General features: G+C 41.7%; 1 protein-coding gene across 2 annotated transcripts in view; it reads left to right on the top strand.

Annotated features, from left to right (window-relative positions):
- Positions 1–600: 600 nt before the first annotated feature.
- The window catches only part of tns3 (tensin 3), a 32,556-nt gene continuing 11,671 nt past the window's right edge, over positions 601–21,485 (top strand). Inside the window, exons 1-13 of one of the 2 annotated variants that reach the window (XM_019262256.2) lie at positions 601–1,074; positions 8,825–8,994; positions 9,221–9,271; positions 9,396–9,518; positions 10,354–10,418; positions 11,509–11,592; positions 12,913–13,025; positions 13,499–13,559; positions 13,754–13,829; positions 13,913–14,042; positions 14,292–14,357; positions 15,177–15,278; positions 20,233–21,435. In XM_019262256.2, coding sequence (XP_019117801.1) covers positions 8,845–8,994; positions 9,221–9,271; positions 9,396–9,518; positions 10,354–10,418; positions 11,509–11,592; positions 12,913–13,025; positions 13,499–13,559; positions 13,754–13,829; positions 13,913–14,042; positions 14,292–14,357; positions 15,177–15,278; positions 20,233–21,435 — 2,224 coding nt within the window. In that variant the 5' untranslated portion in view covers positions 601–1,074; positions 8,825–8,844. Of the gene's footprint in view, positions 1,078–8,824; positions 8,995–9,220; positions 9,272–9,395; positions 9,519–10,353; positions 10,419–11,508; positions 11,593–12,912; positions 13,026–13,498; positions 13,560–13,753; positions 13,830–13,912; positions 14,043–14,291; positions 14,358–15,176; positions 15,279–20,232; positions 21,436–21,485 lie in introns of both variants that reach the window. The other variant, XM_010743819.3, reaches the window with a different exon arrangement.

Raw genomic sequence — 21,485 nt, 5'->3', positions numbered from 1 at the left:
TGTGACCTAAAGATAATTTGACTGTGTCCAGACACCATTGGAATATGGGAAATTTTGTTACACTAGACAGACACACAAAAATATTTGGAATAAAAAATAAAATATGATTCCTTGATGACCAAACTCTTCCATTGCCAACATATTTTCTGAATAGTCATAGTATCACAGAACCAGAATAAAACCTTTTTTTAAAAGAACAACAACTTTTCTTTTACATATTTTCATAGAATTTTGAACATAAACATAATAACCTAAACATAAAAGCCTTTGGAACCGGTGGTCATTTTGGAGTTATATGAAAACTGACTTGACACATAAATCTTTGTTTTTGGTAAGGTACTGTGGGGTATACAAAAAACTACAAATAAATATATATTCGTCTGAGAATCATACTTTAGTGACCTCATGGTGTTTGAATGCATCATCATTATTATATATTCTGACATAACAGACCATATGTACCAAAAGAAAAGATAATTATATAACCACTGATACCCATTTCATGGTCTCCAGCGTTACATGTGAGGGGGGGTCCTCTTGGGGGGGCTCACTGGAGGAAGTCTCCGTCTGCGTGTGAGGAGCGAGGGTGAGAACAAATGGAGAGAGTCGGGAGAAGGAGGCCGTAGAGAGGGGAGGTAGGTAGAGTGGAAGGGGGAGGGAACAAGGGAGACAGCCCTAGCGGCGCAGTGGGAGGACTATCCCATGCCAGGACTTGTGGCGGCTGCAGCGGCAGCCTGGACTGGAGGAAGTGTGTTTGGGGGGGCTGAGGAGCAAGCAAGCAAGCAAGCAAGCAAGCAGAAGCAGCAGGTCTGGATCCGAGCAAAGGTTTTTTATTTTTTATCACCGACTGGGACAAAAAAAACAACCTGAGAGCAGATTCCAGCAGAGGAAAATGAGCCTCTCAGCCTGCATTAAGCCTGTATGACGGGCTGAGAGCTCTTTGATCAGGACTCCACTCTTTTCCCTTTCAGCAGCTCTGACTGACAAAGAGAAACAGAAGGGGCAAAGAAAGAAATAAAGAAAGGAAGAAGAAGGAGAAGAAGAAGAATCAGTGTAGTCGCTTCCAGTTTGAAAAAGGTAAGGCACGGTGTGTGAACTTTTTCCACAGTCAATCATTGGCAGGGAGGGTTTTTAAAGTCGGGCTGGTCAGTACTTTAAAAAGAAAAGCAGGTTTAGAACTTTTCCACACACTGCACTACTTTTTAATCCTCCTCTTCAGCCCTTTGCTCAGTCACATTTCATTGAGTTTGCTCATTTATCCAAAGTGCAAAACAGGCCACTGCTCTCTGTATTTACTTTGGCTCTGTGTCCTGCTAAAACTAGGGATGTGTGTGTGTGTGTGTGTGTGTGTGTGTGTGTGTGTGTGTTCTCTGAGGACAGAGAAGGGACTCATTCAAACTGAGCAAGCACTGATCTTGACTCTTTTTTTACTTTTTAAAGTCAGACAGCCTTTGAAATGAACTCCTTAAAAGCTTGGCTTGATCTCTTTGAGTCTCTTTAGCTTTTAAATGTCTTGCTCAATGAATTGTGTTTTTTTTCAATGGCTATAATTTGGGGTTCCTTGCTGTTGTGGGCTATGGTGTACTTTTTTTTTTATAATGTGAAACATATGGGGCCATTCTTGTGGAAGACTTGTACTCAGGAATAGTCTATAAAGCTCCAAAAGAAACAAACATTTTTTTTGTCTTGTTGACTCATAGTTGGTGGATAAAGGATGGAGACACACTCAGCGCAGTCTTTTCTTTGAGCTACAGCTGCTGCGTGGTATTTGCGGCCTTAGGGCTATATGTTTCTCAAGCAGCCATTGCCGATGACATGTACAAGCGTCCTTGCATCACAGCGGCTACAGCCCTCTTCACCTGAATATCAGTCCATCCCTCCCCCTTCTTGGAAATCAGACACACACCTGCATTTACACTTGCCCCGCTCACCTTCCTTTCAAGCAACATAAACCATGCAGGTTGTTCTGAACTTTTTGCAGGCTAAACTCTTTCAAGATTAGCTTTAATTACAGACCCAGAGAGACAGGAGAAACATTTTTGAACTGGCAATTATAGCTTTTGTTGGTGGTTCTATTTTGAGGTCAGAGTTGTATGAACAATATGTGCCCCTAAAGGCGAAAGAAATGTGCGTCAGAAACTCAAAGTGTCCGTTTTTTTCTCACTGATAAGAGCCGGCACTTACAAAGGACTGGCAGGGCGACTGATGATGGGGGATCCTGATAGTGTGGTTTGGACAGGTGGGTTGGCAGAGGGTTGGGGTTGTGTACTGTAAGCAGAACACTGTGATCTAACTCTGGGAGGGACAGCAAGGGACGGAGCACTGGGGCATTTCACTTTGTCACAGCAGTGCCATTGGCCACTTGGCTGACATGTGTAAGCCATTAAACAGAGAGAAGGAGACCTGTAGAAGGAAGGAGAATGAACGCAATAAAGGGGGAAAAGAATGGCAAGAAAGGAGGGGGAAAGAAAAAGAAAGATTGAGGGAATGAGAGAGAGCGAGAGAGTGGGAACGTAATCCATTTTGGAACGCATTCCACTATGACCTTGGGATAGAAAACGGTAATTAGGGAGTACTTTAGGAGCCTTAAGGGTGCACAGATTTGCTCAGAACAAGGGCTGTCATTTTTATTCCCTTAAAAATATCTTGTGAAAGTGCGGGACAAATACACGTTAGAGTTCCAGGGTTACTAAATAAACTTTCCAAAAATACCTCCCCCCTCCAGTGGCTTTTTCTTTTTTCAATAGTTCTCATGATTTTTGTTTATTTCAGTTCTTCACTAGTGAAAGGGTGTCAAAGCCACAGCACAAATATATAGAGCCCCTAACAGGAAAAAGCCAGAACAAACTGTAGCCTTGTCCCTCTCTGGGCCCTTAAACCAGTCTGTTATGTCACTGTGGACATGTTATCCCACAGTATGAGGCACGCGCTCCTGCCAAGTATGAATACAAGGCGGTTTGGAACAGTGAAGCTGATGGTATCAAAGTTATTAGGTGGCTATTAGATGTGAATGCTAAATACCAAGTGGGGGCCACAGCCAGAGGACAAGGGTAAAAAAACAAATCTGTTCTGGTTGTCCAGTCATCTGATGGAGCTGTAAACAGGAATGAATAGTTCTTTTCATGAACTTTAAACAAAGAAATAAAGCTAACAGGGTAAACTCATAGCTAAATTTAGTCAGGTAAAAAAAAACAACAACATTTAACTCCAGCACCCCCCCTCCTACACAAGCAGCCAGACTTCCTGAAGCATTTATGGCACTTTAGGTGTTACTCACGTTTGCAGACAAACAGCTTAGGAGATCATTAACCTGTCCAGAGTTTCCCAAAGAGACAGTAGTGTAATGAATGTGTAGCTGCTTTTTCCATAGGTGCAAAACGGAGCCAGTTCTTACATGCTGGTTTTGGATGAGCTTTATCGCCCCACTTTAAATTTGAGCTCTAAACTAGAGCCGCTACAGTCTGCACCAGATAAATTTTGGACTGACGCGTAACAAGGGGTTTGCTTTTTTAGTTTTTCTTTCCTTCTTATATTAGTGAGGGCCATCAGTGCATCCATTTTTCAGTTTCAGACACATCATTTCAGTTTAATGGACCTATAAAAATATTTAAGCTGTCACAAAATGGAGGCTGTTGCCGCAACATGTCAATCATAAACTAGACACTGGAGCCAACAGAAGCCATTCAGCCTGATTACGGAGCATGAATGGGGGAAGGGGCGGCTTGATTGCTTTCATATGTGTGCAGAGTAATGTTTGTGAATATTTTATGTTTTCTTTAATTGATTTAAAAACACTTTGCATCGAACTCATTTGGAACTTATCTTTTTAATCAATTAGGTAGCTGCATTCAAGTTTATTTGGTTTAAATTAGACATAAGTTTGGTGATTTCTTCTTAAATACAAAGACTCTTTGGGGAAGATTTTGTGAGACTTTAGACTTTAATAGTAACTTATCATGAGTATTTGTCATATTTTATTTTGAAAAAACATTCATAACAGAAATAAAAGTCACGCCCCAGATGATAATTTAATAATTAAAGCCTAACTTCTTTCTTTCGTGGTCATTACAGCAGCACTTGTATCCCCATCTCATGACTGAGACTTTTACTTTTACCTTGTTAAAGGTCCCCTCCCCCCTTCCGTCATTTGGGACTCTTTATAAGTGTGTTTCCTCTTGCACTGGTTTGTGCAAATATGTAAAAGAAATCTGCATGACGATGGCCACACTGGAATCGCTAATGGAAAATACAGACAGAGAGACATGTAGCAACCAGCCTAATCACATACAAACAAACTTTCGCATAAATGGATTTGGTTGCTGCGGCTCAACCCCAGGCTCGGCGGACCATTTGCGACAGACAAGCATGCAACGTTTTCGCCAAGTGTTGTCACCACAATGGACTCAAAAATGAAAACAACTATGAGGTCACTGTTCACTTGATTAGGCCACAGCTTAACCCTTAGGGCCTGACTAACACATGCCTGGATTTTGAGGCCACTCTCCTTGAAGTTTATGTCCTATTACATGATTCCATCTTCTTTCATCTAGTGGTTCACCTGCTCATACAAAATGGATGATTCCATACAGTGTGGGCCAGGTGGAGGGTGTGGCGCCTTAAAAAACAGGCATCCTCCCAGCACTTTGATATGTCTTCCTAATCTGTTTTTTTTTTTTTTTTACTGATACATGGAATGTTTGATTCATTTATTTTCAGCGTTATTCTGGGTAATTGAAAGAAAGGCATTTGGAGTTGGTCCCAAGTGATGGTCATGCATGTGTGAACGTGGCTGACAGCACCCACGCAGCCCAGTCAAGCTCTTACCTGCAGGGGTTGGAGCTGGGGGAGCCAGACACACCCTAATCCCCCAACATCCTGACCTTAGTAAACCTGTTTCAGCTTGCCCACGGTAGACCTGGCAACCCGTTTTCTCGAATCTCTCCTTGCCTACCCCACTCATCTACCAGCCTTACTCTCACAGTGCCATGGGTGGGCTCGGGATTTGAGTTCCTTGGCACTGCTTATTCTGCCTTTGTGAGCTAATGCTGCACCTCAAACCAGGAACAAAAGCAGTCAGTGCAAATTAAAGACCAATTATCTTTAGTGCATGCTGGGGCAAGTCGCTCATGTTAGCCTGAGTGATGAGCAGTAGAAGTGAGAGGTTGAATAGGAAAAGGATGTCGGTTGCTGCAGCTTTGTGCATGAATGATTCATATGAAATTAATATTAATAAGCGTCAGGTTGATATCTATAAGATTTATGCTTTTATAAAGAGATATATCGGGTCTCTTTGTGCATCACTATGGGTTTTTTTGGGAACATTTCACGATGTTTAGCCTTCTGAGAAATTAGACTCTCGTGTCTGTCCGTTAAATAAAAGGCTAGCGGTAGCAGGTGGTTAGCTTAGCTTAGCATTAAGACTGGAAACAGAGGGAAACGGCTAGCTTGCCTCTGTCTAAAGGTAACAAAATCAGCCTACCACCACAAAAAGTAAAAAAAAAAGTAAAAAAAAAAAAGTCACTTTATGTTTTTACAAAGTAATATGCGAGACTATTTCTTGGCATAAGCTAGTAAGCAGGCATTTACTGTGCCAAGCCAAGTTAAACTCCTGTAAAAACCAGAACGTGTGATTGCAAATGTTTGGATTTCATACGTGTTAAACATGTCAGATAATAACTTGTTAATTAGTGACTACTTGAGATGTGCTTAAAGGCAGATTTTGTTACCTCTATACGACACAGGTATAGCCGTTTCTACGTTTCATGATAAGCTAAGCTAACTTGCTATTGGCAGTAACGTTAGCTTAATTTAAGAGATTAAATCAAATTTAAATTTTATTTGTATAGCCCAAAGTCACAAAATACATTTGCCTCGAAAGGTCTTTAAGTTAGAGTGTGGTATCACTTTTATTGTAATCTACCTTTTGGCCAAAAAGTGAATACGTTTGTCAAAATGTTGACCTTTTTAAAAACAGTCATTTAAAAAAGATGAATGCAGCACTGAGTTAATAAACATGTTTTCACACTCCTGGGTCACATTGAGGTTAAGTGTTGGTTAGATACCCTTCCCATCTCCAGTTAGCACAGTACTTTGACACTTCCAAAACACAACTAAGCCTTCTTCCCATGTCCCTGCCCTGGAGATACACAGAGTCTAAGTACTGGGCGACCTGTTCATTAATTTCCCATTAGTCAACAGTTTTTCCTCAAAGTCTCAGGGGAAATAGACTAACCCCACCATTAGTCCCAACAATCCCCTAGGACCTCTTCCCACCCGCTCCCACCACCTCCACCTCCACCAACACACACACACACACTCACAAAACACCCTGCCCTGTTTCCCTGAGTGATGACCTCTTCATACACATGGCCTCTTTCATTCCGCTCTGAGGGTTGGTTTAAGCTGTGGCTACACTGTCTCTGGTTTATGGCTCCCTCCCTGGACCCCTTCAAAGTGTTGGGGCTGTAGCCTGCAGTCATTGCAAACTTAATTGATGAACACATTCTTGACTATGGATCATTTTAATCACAACAAACAATTGGAGTCATTCAAGAAGGCTGATGATATCTTTGGCGGCTTCAGGAATGTGTCTCTGTTTCTGAGAGTGTGTGCTCGTGTTTGTGTGAAATGGGAATCATTTGTCATGCGCTATTGATCACTTATCTCTAAATGCTACACACAAGTATAGATCAGTTATTCAAGTCATCAACATACAGAATTTAGGGTTTGGTTTGCTTTATTGCCAATATTCTGATATATTTATACTCAATATATCACATTTAGTCAGGGAAGCTGAAACCATTAGTCGATTTAATTGATTAATTAATCAACATAAATTTAAATGGAAACTATTTTGACAAGTGATTGATGGTTAAAGTGAATCTTCTGGTTAAAAAAACAAAACTAAGATTGCTGCTGCAGGCTTCTCAAATGAGAAAATTTGCTCGTTTTCCTGTTTTACATTATTCTAAATAATTAATAATTATACATCCAGATAATAAAAGAACATGAACATTGCCATTTTTCATTATTTTCTAACCTTTTTATACACCAAACGACTAATAGCTAATGAAGGCAATCTTTAGTTGCAACACTAGAAAGAGCTATAAAGTCCTGGACTGTATGGTTTCACGGTCCACCAACTTTTACCAAGATATTTAATGTCTCACACCAAGAAATATTAGAAAATAGCGACTGAATACTAGACAACTGAGTCATATAAACAAACAATCCATTTTTTTCAGGAAGCCAACAAAGTAAAAAAGTGTCAAAAACTAAACCACAAAAGACAACAGCTGCATGACATAGTTCATATTAAGTCTTATTTAATTAAAAGAGATAGGTTATTCCCGTTCACCAGCATAGACAGAGGAATCTTGATACAATTTATCCAGTTTAGACTTAACAAAGTTTGCCCCCTTGGATCTGGTGCCACAACATATTATCTCCCCCGCTACCTCCTTCAGATAATTAGAAAAGCAGCTGGGAACACTTCCATGTAAAAACTTCAAACAGAGCCATTTACAGCATAAATTAAAAACTTTTTTTATTTAATTGATTTACCTTTTATTTGGCCAGGAAAGCTTCATTCACTTTGCTTTGCTGTGTGACAGCAACTTAAAAACACAAAATGTGCCACAAAAACCAACCTAATTGAGACGAACACATCAGGATCCTAAAATACCCGCAAAGCGTTGGCAAGCAGAAAAAAGATCACCCAGTTTTTTTGAAGTGTGTGTGGAGTGTTCACACACAGTTTACAGAGAGACCAAACTTTACAATCTTTTATTTAAGAATGTTCCAGGCAGAGGGAGCGGCTACATATTTTGCTGTAGCTGTGTGACTTTGTTTAGTGCATGGCTGATGAGAGCTAAAATTTATCATTATTATCGATCTCCAATAATATTTTCACGAATAATCTTTGTTTTCTCTCTCTATAGAATGTCTGAAAATAATAAAAAACTTGACGATGATGACTTTAAATTACTTGTTTTTTCCAACCAGAAGTAAGACGATGATGACTTTAAATTACTTGTTTTTTCCAACCAGAAGTAAAAAAAAATACAGAATATATTGATTTGTATTTGAAAATCATCAAAAACAGAGAGAAACAGCAAATCCTCAACAAATGTTATTGTCCAAAACAAAAAACTATTGTGAGTTGACTTATTAATTGAATCGACTAATAGTGTCAGCGCCAGTCATAGCAGGCAACACTTTGCTATTCTACGGCTGACAGAACAGCACAGAGCATACAGAGATGACTAGATAAGAGAGTAAGGGATGTGTCTGTGGATGTGGTGGAGTGAGACAGGCTCTCTCCCAACCACCGCTGCAGGAAGTGCATGGCCATGAGGTCACAGGGACACGCCATCACTCAGGGATTTACAGCAACTGGTTTCAACCGGAGTTCTTTGAAAGTTTTTTTTGTCTCTGTTATTGTTGCTCCGACTGACTGACAGTGGGGTGCTAGATTGTTGGTGTTTAATCTTTTGATAACACTGCACCGTATCTTGTTTCGCAGTGGAGATAAGTAGCATCATCATCTCTCACATGTTCAAAAGCATATATTGTTTCATTACAACCAGTACAGTATTTGTGACGCACACTGTGAGCAAACAAGACACCCAATCTGGTCTCTGTCATCCAATCTGGAATTGAGGTCATTCTCTAAAGATATCTGAGGGAAACTTGGACACAATGACTAAAGCAGAGGGACTTTGACCGTCAAACATTGACTCATGCAAAGTCACCTGCTTAAAGTGGGAATGGTGTGAGGTAATTGAAGGTCCCCAGCCACCTGTGTCTCTGCTTTATTTTTTACAGGAAATCCCAAGATTCAGGATGGAGGAGGGATATGAGCTAGACCTGACTTATATCACAGAGCGTATCATCGCTGTGTCCTTCCCCCGGGGGTGCTCAGAAGAGATCTACTCTCACAACCTGAAGGATGTCACACGAATGCTCAAGTCCAAGCATGCAGATAATTACCTGGTCAGTGCTCTGTCCTTGTGCTGCCCGCTGTCTCACGTTGAAGTCAAGTGTCAAAGGGCAAACAGTATTGATGTCAGGGCCGACTGCCTTTCATGGGATATTGACATGAGAGTATTGACCTCAGAGTGCACAGTTCATCTTTCATTTGTGCTAATGCAAGAATCAGTGTTAAAGTGGAATGCAGTGATCTTAGAAGTACATTTGCTTTGTTGTGTGTTCTTTTTAGATTATCAACCTGTCAGAGAAAAGACATGATCTCTCTAGAATGAACCCCAAGGTAAGCTTACGTGACAAAATATATCATCCTCTTTGATCAGCTTTGTCTAGCCAGCCACAGTAAACAGTGTAATATTGATTGGTAACGCATGGGGAGTTGTTTAAAGTGAGTGATGTGTTTTCAGACCCTCGATACAGGCTGGCCAGACATGCATGCCCCACCTCTGGATAAGATCTGCACCATCTGTAAGGCCATGGAGAGTTGGCTCAATGCTGACCCTCTTCATGTGGTGGTTATACACTGCAGGGTGAGCATCTACAGGTTGTGTTGAAGCAACTGTATTTCAGTTTTGCCTAAATAATTGAACTAATACTAATAACTACTACTACAGTAACAACTAAAAACTTGTAATTATTATGGCATGACACATTTCTGAGGTTCTTTTTTGTTAAAACTTTCAAAAACTTGCATTAAATATTTTTCTATGGTGTTAAATATTTACAAGCAACAATCCAACCACAACTAACAATCACTGTCATTGTCAATGAATCTGTCAACCATTTATTTTCTCGGTTAATTGATTAGTTATTTGGTCTATAAAATGGTGAAAAATGTCTTCAAATGTTTTCTTCTGTCCACAATGTAAATATATTCAGTTTACTGTCATAGACGACTAAAGAAAGCGAAAAATACTCACATTTGAGAAGCCAGAATCCAAAATATTTGTATTTTTTTTCTGAAAATCATTTATCAATCAATTATCAAAATAGTTAACGCTTAATTTCATAGTTGACACCAAATCGATCAATGCAGCTGTAATTGACAGTGACCCAACAACCCACCAACTGTCATCATAGTTCGACTCAGAAGTTTACGCAGATATATGACACCAGCTTTTTCCAATTTAGCCATGCCTGCTTCAAACCAGTGAGAGGAGAGAAAAAAACAAATACAGATTACTGTCATGTGAAATAACCAATACTGTTCTAACTTTGTTCTAACTTAAAAAAATGTTTACATAGGATCCCATCACTCAGAGCACAAAGACTATTGTGAAAATAATATTTGGGTCTTTTAAAACAGAGTAAAACTACAAGTGCTGCATGTTGTAAATCATCTCCTGTGTTCTCTTGTTACTTTAGGGCGGCAAAGGCCGAGTCGGAGTCGTCATTTCATCCTTTGTGCATTTCACTGATGTGTCTGCCAGGTAACCCCTACTATGTTGTCCCTACTATGTTTTCATGCTATGTTACTAGAAGTGACGTTGTTTGCTCGGAAGTCAGGATTTATCGTAATCAGAGAGCGCCCACTCTCTTTTGGCAGTATGTGATATCAACAACAACCCACAACATTTGATGAAGATTCATTCCATAGACCGCAAGCAATGTCGTTGCCTAACCGCAGCTGATTTATTTACCTCTTTTTAATGTAGGGTCAAGGTGATTCAGAGTGAGTCAAAACGAAAGTCACCCCCTTCAAATTCAAAGAAAAAACCACACAGTTTAAGCCATGAATCACCCTGTATTGAATTGCATGAATCAACTTTGAAAAATGTTAGTTAGTTACTGTAATAGCTTCTGGCCACAGTGTCAGTTTCATGAAATCTATTCATCAGGAAGAAAACCAAATTTTCTAACCATTGTTAGCCATACAAATTCGACTTTACTAAGCCCTAAAGTAAAGAAATGCTGCAAACATTAGGAGAGGCTGGTCTGGTGTTTTGCCACTATGCACACAGCACTCACTGTGGCATGAGCACACGTCGGCCTTCGATTTGGCTTCCCCCTTTTATAGTGTTTGTGTCCCGCTGAGGAAGACCGGGGTCGGTAAGGCGAATGTGAAAGACAGAGGGCAAAAAAGAGGTAGAGGAAGAGATAGGAAAAACAATGAGGCAGATTTACAATGGAATAGATTCAGGGGGGGGTGGGAGGGGGTGGAGCAGAGGCTGAGGGCCGACGAGAGAGAAACAGAGCTGTGGTGAAAAGGCTCCAGCGCCTGTTGGTTTTAGGTCTGTCTGAATAGCAGAGCTGTGCACACTCTGGCCTCTTCTCCCCCTACATGTTTACTTAAGGCTGGCATTCTCTTCCTCTCTGCTGGAATCCCCTGTCTCTCCGGTTACTTTCACTCTTGTCCATTATGCATGTGCATGTGTGTGTGTGTGTGTGTGTGTGGGTGTGTGTTGTCCTAATTCAAGTTAGGGTTAACACCATTCAATTATAGAGCAGCGGAGTGTAATCTGTCTCTCTGGAGTCATAATTACCTAAAGTGTTTAATGTGTCTCTCTGTCTCCCTCAAAGTGCTGATCAGGCGTTGGACCGCTTCGCGATGAGGAAATACTATGATGATAAGGTCTCAGCTCTGATGACACCTTCGCAGAAACGGTAAGACCCAAAACTCAAGCACGCCCTTCTGTCTAGCAACATGCATCTATCTATGTGTTGTTTGACTGGTGCTTTGTTGACCCACATCTAAAACACATTCATGTCCCAGAACCCACCTGATTCAATACAAAACGTTGCATGTCCTGGTGCTGTTTGTCTTTTTGTTTCACTGAAAAAGCCCATCATTGTTGATTGTTGGGACCTCCATTGTGACCTGGTGTAATCCTTGCCCTGTGTGTCATTGTGAATCATCATCGCTCGCGCTGATGGCTCTAGTTGCAAGTTTCTCCAAACTGTCTTGTCCTAAAGTTTATGCAACCTAACATTTAGCAACATTTAGCAATTGCAACATAAACAGATGAGGACATATTGGTACGGCTGGGTGCAAATTTAATAACTTGAGTTTCAGCACCAAAGCTGAAGTATTGCCAAGAATTTAAATATAAGATTGATACCAGTCTCATGACTTTACAATAAATATGAAGCTATAGCCAACAGCTGCTTAGCTTAGCATAAATATTAAAAAATGGGTGAAACGGCTAGCCTGACTGTGTCCAAAGGCAACAAAATCTATTTACCAAAAAGATAATCTAAAGCTCATTACTTAGTATGTAAACTGTATATTTTGTTGTCTTGTAGCTTGTCAAAATTCAGGGATGTCACAAGGTTTCCAGGCAACGAGCAGAATCACTAGGAAGTCACTACTACCAGCCAAGAAATAGCGCAGAACACAATTATTATTTAATCCCCCCCTAAAACCACAAATTGTTGTTTTTACACTTCGGTTCTTGTACAGATTAAACAGCTTTGGATTTACTGGAAGGTTAAGAGAGTCTTTTAACTTTGGACAGAACCAGGCTATCTGTCCCCCCTGTTTCCAGTCTTTGTGCTAAGCTAAGCTAACCAGCTGCTTATTCAATGTAAAGCCTTAAGAGTGGTATTAATGCAAATATAACTACAACCTGTCAAGAAGTCTTGTTTACCTTTTTTTTAATCAGACATTTACTGACTATAACTTAACTTATAACAACAAACACTGGATCCTACACTTCCCATAATGCAACCTGATGATTTTTTTCATTAGACCTTCCCTGCCTGGTAAATATCCTCATCGTAGCAACGCAGGCCTTTCAGAAAACAAAACTGTAATTGTCAAGCCAAAACTGAGATAACTCTGCTGACATCATTATGACATCATCAGGGTTATTTTCTCAGACTTAGTGAGAGTTCAACATTTTGGAAAATATGCTTACTCGATATACTCGATGACAAGAATAATCCTGCATATTATTTACACCCAACTCTGTGCTTTCACATCAGGTATGTTTGGATCCTCAACAGTCTCTTGAGTGGATCCATGAAGATCAATGCATCACCCCTGTTCCTGCACTGCGTCATCCTTCACGGAATACCAAACTTCGACGCCACTGGAGGTTAAACTCATATTGTTTATCACTATACACACAGCTGCAACTCCCAATGAAAATCCAGTTGCCGCTACCATGCTTGTATAAAAGAACCACAACACAACCACATCACAGCTGAAGCAGTAAACAAGACGGAGACTTATCTATACTTTATATCTTTGTCTTTTTCCAACACACATGCTCAGACAGATAGAGGCACTTGCGTAAACAGAAGTGAAGAGAAGAACTTTTTTATGAGTTCCCAGTAGACCCATGGGAATTCACACCCGTGTTTGCATGTAAATTGCTATTTTCATTAATTTCACTGAAACAACAGAGGTCTTCGTCACATAGTGGGGCTGAAATCCTTTTCTCACAACAACAGCTTATCACACTTGTGAGCAAAACAATCTGAGAAGCTACTCGTGATTAATGTGGTACTAAAGGTTATTAATGCACTTGTTTGAAGAGAATAATCTTTTTTCTTTCTTTCTTTCAAGTTTGTCGTCCATACATCAAAGTTTACCAGGGAATGCAAGCAGTCTATTCATCTGGAATCTAGTGAGTGGCTTACACATGTGGTTGAGTATTTTTAACATTATTGTTTATTTTTAAGAATGTTTCTTCAACGCATGAAAGCAATTTTTGTTTAACTTAGTTTAATGCTGATTTGAATTCGGAGTTACTGCCTTGTGTAAATATCTGTGATTGCTTTCAAACTCTGACTAACTCTGACTCTGTTGTTTTTGTCTCAGTCACATCGGTCCAGGCCACAGAGACCGTGTATGCATCAGCCTGGAGCCTGCCCAGCTTCTAAAAGGCGACATCATGGTAGAGAAATCAACCTTTTTTTAAGGGTTCAGATATCGCTATAGATTGGGGTATTCATAATATTTGTGTATGTTCTTTTGTAGATTAAATGCTATCACAAGAGTGACATAACTTCAGAACGTGAAGTTATTTTCCGACTGCAGTTCCACACGGGAGCAGTGCAGGGCTACAACCTGATGTTTGAAAAAGAGGACATGGAGACTGCCAACAAAGGTAGACCTGAAAAAACCTTAAGAACAGGTTTCAACGTGCCGCCGTTAGTTTACGGCAACTCCTCTGCTCCACGCAGCATCTGCAGGGCTCGGTCTGGACTTAATTTAGACTTGGCGCTTTGAGACCAATAATCTTGTTTTACCAAACATGTTACGTGTACTGACAGAATCCTATTCGCAGACGACACCGTTCATCTTTCCATTTCTGAGTGGCTTACACTAATGGCATTCCTGTATGCTTACATTCCAGATCCCAGATTTGCAGATTATGGTAAAGTGGAGCTAGTGTTCTCAGAGGGACCAGAGAAGATCCCAGGTAGATATCTTAACTCTTTGTTTTTCTTTTCCCGAAAGTTGCTAGAGGGAGAGCTAGTCGGAAAAGCAGACACAGAGTTTGTTTCTCCATTTTGCCCTTCGTGCCGCCCTGCGCTCTGTTCCTCCCCCTCTGCCCCCTGGTGAGAGGGGATGTGGAATGCTGCAGAGGGGAAATGTAGTGTGAAGTGTGTGCTGACAGAGACGTAAAGAAGCACAGCATGTGCCGCCCCAGAGCCCCGCAGGGGTGAAGCTCTGTTGTATGGGTCTGTGTATGTGTGTCTAACATATCATATATTTTCTTGAGTGTTTGTTACATTATTTTGGCTTGGGTGAAACTAAATATGGTTATTTTTTGGCCATTGTGGTCATCAATATGATGCTAATATGATTTCCATCTACAGCATCAGAAGTGAAAGTAAAACCTTGAATAAAACTTGTTGGGACTTTATATGTTGTTGTTATTGTGTGATATGATAACTCTCACTCATATCTATCTTGTAAATATAAGGCTACGGCCACCAGCAGACAGCATACAGACATGAGAACACATTAAACTTCTTATCTCCCTCTTGGCAAGAAAGTTAATAAGGGTATTTCCCAAAATGTCAAACTATACGTTTAAAGCTTTTACACTTGAAAGACCTATCAATTGAACATGAATGATTGTACCAGTAAATCCCCTGAAAGCTGATGAAGGCACTGCCAAATAAAAATGTTCTCCTCCCTTGAGCCATGTATCTAGTATGTGACAACAACCTAATAACAAATTGTATTTCCTGATGTCTAAATATTATATTTACATGATGTTATCTTTGTCCAGGTGCAGACAGGTGGCAAAATGGGACGGATGTTATTGTGGACTACAACACAGCAGACCCTCTAATCCGCTGGGATTCCTACCAGAACATCTGTGATGGTGAAGGTATTGATTACTACGCTGCATTAACACAACATGACTCGTCAGACAGTGCTCAGACAGTCAGACACTCGTCTCATGTTATCTGAGTGGAAATATCAGTATGAATAGGGCTGCATATGGTGTTATTTAGGCATGTTTTCTCGCTATTACTAAAACATGTTTTCTCACTTCCACAAAGACACACAAAATCTCTTTTTCTCTCTGGGAATTAACACAGCGTGACAGGTTCCTGTACTCCACGTTATTTAGGCACTGCAGTGTGATTGCATTAACATGCACACACAGTCACCAACCAGCTTGGTTTATGTTTCAATCGTTGCTAACGGGAGTTATTACTCACAAGTGGGACTTAAATCATGAGCAGGCAGGCAGGCCCTGTGGAAACAAGAATTTTATTATGGCGAGGAAAGGAAATGAAAGCTAAAATGTACTTTTCGGTAGCAGTGTGATGGGCATGACAAACAGTGTTGTTTCTGTTTGGAGGACAGGGAGGAGAGTTGTTGTATGTAGGGAATGCTGGGTTGAGAGGAAGAGCAGTCGGTTCTCAAGAGATTTCTATTTTGTTGTTTCATCAAATGAATAGGCATGCTTTAACCATCCCACACACACACACACACACACACACACACACACACAAACACACACATAGACTCACACTCAGAGCCACCCTGTCGGGGCGTCCCGTCCTAGCTGCGGTTGTTGCTCTGCACTCAACCACAGAATTCACAACAACCTCCCAGAATAGAGCGACGTGGTGGTAGCATTAAAACACAGATCCACCCTTTCCCAGTATTCATTGAGTGTTTTTATAAGCTAAGTTCAGCTTGATGAAAATGAGCTGCCTTTTTTCTTTTTTTTTTAATTTTCTTTTAAAATTACCCCAACACAGCCATGTAGAATTTTTACACACACCTCTGGGAATGCAATGAAAGAGCAAAACACTCAAATTTAAGAATTCATCAAAGCAAAAGAAAAGACATCAACAAAGGAGCAATTTTTGTTTTCTCTTGCCTTGATTCCAAAGCATTCATGTGGGATATTTACAGCCTTGTTTTCTCGTGTAAACACTACATCTGAGAGGGAAGACTGGGAGCTTTGTTGGAATTCTACATCTACTTACCACCAGCCCTCTGGCGGGCTCAGTTTGTCTCTGAGAGGCTGTCACTCAGAGGCTGGTCAGAAGGAGGAAGTCTAAAAAAACGTTTGCCACTGTAGTGCTAAGGTTGTGAAAAGAAAACCTCATTTACTTCAATGGTTTTTCAGTGATGGTGTGTGTTTATCCCCATGTGTGAAAGAGCTGAATTTTAAAAGATTGTTTTTCCAGAAGGTTGTTTACTTAAGTTTACTGTCAAAGTTGGTTGCTGCCTTTGTGTAGCGTGACAGCCGAAGGATCAGCTCACCCCAAATTACATTTTTACATTAATTATTTTCTCATTTCTTCTGGCAATATAAAGCCATGCAGATAGTTTTGTGATGTCTGTTGCCACCCTGATAGATCATTAAAAAAATAACCTTTCAGTTTTAAAATATCTTTTTACAGAAAATGTGCTCCTCCGTTTTCATAGGGACTATTTCTACAGCAACAAACATCTAATGTGTCAATTAAACGAATAACAACAAACACGAAAAAAAAACCCATCAGAGATTACAGTCCGTATCAAAAGGAAATAGGAAACATAATCAGGCCTTGAGATATCTGGGAAATCATCAATTCACAGTCCTGGCAGGTCTGTTGAAAGAACATAATCTGATATTTTTGCATCCCAAAGTTTCTAAAAAAAAAAAGGCAGTGTGGCTGAAGGCTCATGTTCATATTTCCTTTGCTTGTCCTATTATTCTCCTTTTCATTTTTAGATGCCATTAAAGAGATAATGAAATAATTTGGAACTTTTGTCACATTATACTGGAGCAAAGTCCCAAATAAACTTGTGGCACAGGCTGAACAAATATGTATGGCTGCAAGCAAGAAAGCCATTACACGTAACTTAAATTTATATAGAGTCAGAATCAGGTTTTTTTTCTCAAGTAGGTTTCCACATACAAAGAATTTGTTAATATAAATTGGTACATAACAATAAACGAAAATATATAGAATATATGGCTGTTATAGGGTGACTGGACTGTAATTGTCAGTGAGCTGTATTGAGCAATCATATGAACAATATGGAAATTGACTATATGAGATGCAAATGAAAATTAATCATCCAAATAAGATGCAAATAAGATGTAACCGCCCGTTCCCGCACAAGGGTAATGCTCATGTCAAACCACACAATTTGCTTAAAAATAACAATGAGAAACTTTGGAAAAAGATGAGATGTTAGCTTGAAATGTCCATGTTTTGATGTTTCACCTTCATGGTAAAGAATTAAAAGCAGAATTTTCAGGGACGGATGTTTCAAAACCTGGGCGGATAAAGCTGTCTGCATGGCGAGATATCCCAGGGGTACGTGAGAAAATGTTTTACACAACTGAACTCTTTCTTAATGAAGTTTTACTTCAGTAGTTTGCCCCTCTCTATTCTTCCTGTATGTACAGTACAGTGTGTCCTGCACAAACTGTACACAGGATTTTTAAGAGATCCCAGATCCCAAAGTGCTGTCGTCTACACACAATCTGAGGCACACGTAGAAGCTTGGGCGGAAAAAAAAGTGGATGATGATCATCATCATTATGCTTTCGACTCACAGTTTTGGCATTTGGGAGGTGTGGATGTTAGTAAGTCAGAAGGAATGGAAAGCTTTTGTAATTGCATAGCCAAACACAAGCAGACCTCTTCCTTCGATACGACAGCGGCTTGAGGAACAGTTCTGGTTTCGCCACTCTCTCGCACTGTAATTGGTGGATTATTCAGGGACTGACCATACCACAACAACCGACACGATGAACGCTCGATATAAAAGGTTTGACTGTTTTCTTAAGCTAAGAACATTCTTGGTTAACCATTCATGGGTTTGTTAATGACAGTGTGATTCTGATAATAGGTAAAACAAAACAATTGCTGGAAGCCCATAATTGAGTTTAGAGCACATCTGTTTCTTTTGCCGATATCATACATGAGGACGGCAGGCGTGCAATTTCATGACACACAGGAGTGAGAGGAACACAACTGCTGCTTTTCTTGAAAATTGCCCAGAGCTCCCAAGTAGACGGAGAAGGATTGCTTTAATTAAAAAGTGTCTTTTTACAGAGTGAAAAAGTCTGGAGCTGCAGGAATGTTGTTTTCATTCTCTGATCCTCTCGGGCCGCCCTCTCTCTCTCTCTCTCTTTCTTTCCCCCTTTTCTCCCCAGTGGGGTAGTCCCCTAATGCAGGGCAAGAGGTCGGGTTACTGCTTTCCTCCATCCCGCCTCCACCCTTAAGCTCCGCCTCACTTGTTTACATTCCTCTGTCCTTATTTGGAGATCTCAAGGTCCCCCCTTGTGTGGAGTGCAAACACTCTCACCTTCTCAGCAGAGAAAGAGAGCAGGGCCAACTTATTCCAACTCTCTTGATTTGACCCTGGCTATTATCTGCTCCTTGAAAGCCATGTCCGCTCTTGTGCGTCTGCGCTGCCTCTTCTTAACTGCAAGCTTTTTTTCCCCCGGAGACTGGGATTGTCTTTTGTGATTACCTGGCAGTGGTTTGCGAAGGTAAGAGCTTTCTTCTTCTTTTTTTTCTTGAGACAGATGAGTGGCCATGAGGGGAGGGGTTGGGGGGCAAAGAGAGGCAGGACGATGACAGGGGTGAAGATGGCCGGTATTGAGAAAAAAGGGGGGAAACATCTGTCTTTAAAACCTGCTTGCACCTTGCCTGAAGGAATGTTACGAGAGGGATTTGTCGGGGAAAAAAACTCCCAGCAGAGCTGACCTGCATGGAGGCCTGAGCCGAGGCTGTTCAAGGCCGGATGCAGGTTCAACTAGTGTGTTTGTGTGAGCAGAGAGAGAGAGAGAGGGGGGCAAAGCCATACATACAGGAGCCTTTGGGGAGGAGGAGGGCTTTTATCATGCGTGTCTGGTATTCAGAACCTCTAGTCATGGTTTGACTGAAAGGCAAGTACTTAAGGCTGTAGACTGAGGGAGAAGCATAGGAGTCATGTTCCAGCTCCCTTTTGTTGAGAAAGAGGGAGAATTACAGTGAAACAGCAACTTTTACTTACTTTGCCACAGCGCCTGCATGCATTTCTTATCCAAACCTCATTTGGCGTAAGTCGAGAAAGGCTCTGCTTCTCTTTTTATAGTTTTCTGTTGTGATGGATCCGACTCTGCCTTGCAAAAATGACTTCTTCTGAGGATTAAGGAGGTTGTTTGGACATATGTTGGGGGGGTCAAGGGGCAGGCGAGAGGGAGTAAGGTGGCTTAATCACAGCAGCGTGAGGAATGCAGGGGTCAGACTCTGAAGATCCACAGCCGTCTGACTCTTGTAATGACGTATAAAAGACTTAACTTTCTTCTCTTATGTAACTTGTGCACGAGGATCACCTTTTGTCTGCTGCGCACACTGCATACACTAGCACCTTGGCAGATCACTGGGTGGCCTGGTGGGAGGTGATAATTGCTGGAATATCACTGGTTGAAATCAGATTGGATTACACTATCAAAAAGAGGGGATTTGAATAATGTGGGTGATTTTCCGACACATCTACTGTAATTAGGGGATTCGCCTCACTTCAGTAACATGATTCACATGTTTTTCTCTGTCAATGTATTAATGTTCTAGTTATTTGGCGTCTGTTGTTTGCTCTGTGTTGTCTGGAATATTGTCTTTTGTCAAGTCGAGGTGTGCTTGTAAGTGTTGAGCTCTGCCAATAACAGATTCTGAATGATGGAGTTTGTGGGATGACGTGACTGTGCATGTCAGAGTCGTGTGTAGTCTGTGGTTTCCGTACTGTTTGTGTTCGTTTGCGTGTGTCTCTTGTGTGTGTACGTGTGCCCCATACCAGCTGACTGTATGAAGCGCTGCATTTCTTCTATTTTGCAGCGCCACGCTCTCAAGGCCTAACCCAGGACAAAGCAGCTAACAAGAGGAGCCCCATCGGAGGAGAGGCCACACTGGGCCGAGGGGCACGCACCACGTCTGCTACGTCCAGCCCTGACCACAGCGACCACGCCCTCTCTGTCAGCAGTGATTCGGGCCTGTCTAGCACTTCTCTGTGGGCAGACAGACCCACACCTGTTGTCACTACCATCACCTCCAACACCACCAACACCATCAAGCCTAACCAGGGCCCGAGCCAGCAGGAAAAGGTTCAGCTGAAGCGTCTTTTAAGTGGCTTTGGACTTGAGGACCCTTCAGTGGACGAAATGGATGATCCAAGCCCCAGGGGGGGCATCCAGCAGACAGTCCCAGCTCAAGTGCACATTAATGGAGACCCCAGACCTAGAGAGAGGGAAACAGACATCCTGGATGATGAGGTCATTACAGGTCACGATCTGCACAGTGTGGACAGTTTAGGGACTTTGTCATCCTCCTGCCACAAGAGCAGCCAGAACTCCCTGCTGTCAGATGGGTTTGGGAGTCCCGGAGGAGAGGAGCAGCAAAGTCAAAGCCAGCACCACCTCCATCACCCTGCACCTCCTCCCATGGAGGAGTACGAGAGAGCCTACACTGATGCTAGAAGGGCCTGTCTGAGCTCCAGAAGCAACTCTGTGGCCTCCTCTAATCCCAGCAGTACTTCCATGCCCAAGCAGCATGTCTACAGACAGGGAAGCTATTCCACACAGTCCTGGGTTCGCCAGCAGCAGATGGTTGCTGCACAACAGTTTATCTACATGCCTGAGGATGGAAACGATACAGAAAGATACCCAGGGAACAAGCAAGGGAGCAGTTCCCCCAAAGCAGTCCTGCCTACTGAACCACAGGGGCCTACAAGGGACATGACGACAGATGCTCTGAGAAACACAGCGCCGCACAAGGAGCTGGCGACGACAAACAACAACAACAACAACAAACGCGACGAGGAGTTCAAATCTCTAACGATGGACATCGACAACTCCATCGATCAGCTCAACCAGCTCATCATGGATCTTGATCCAACATTTGTGCCGGTGTCGAGCCACAGCGGCTCAATCAAGAGGAACGGCGGGACTCACGTGAACGGCTCAGTCCCCAAGTGCTCAAACGGCATCAATCTCCGATTCAACGATAATAACTCAGCAACCCTGAAAAACACACAGCAGACAGGTAAGACAGTCAGACAGTCTGGGTGTGGTGGTGATGGTGCGGTGTGGTTT

Source organism: Larimichthys crocea, chromosome II (genome assembly GCF_000972845.2).
Source record: "Larimichthys crocea isolate SSNF chromosome II, L_crocea_2.0, whole genome shotgun sequence".
NCBI lineage: Eukaryota > Metazoa > Chordata > Actinopteri > Sciaenidae > Larimichthys > Larimichthys crocea.
Note: the sequence above shows the minus strand (reverse complement) of the source record. Positions and strands in the feature narration are given on the sequence as shown.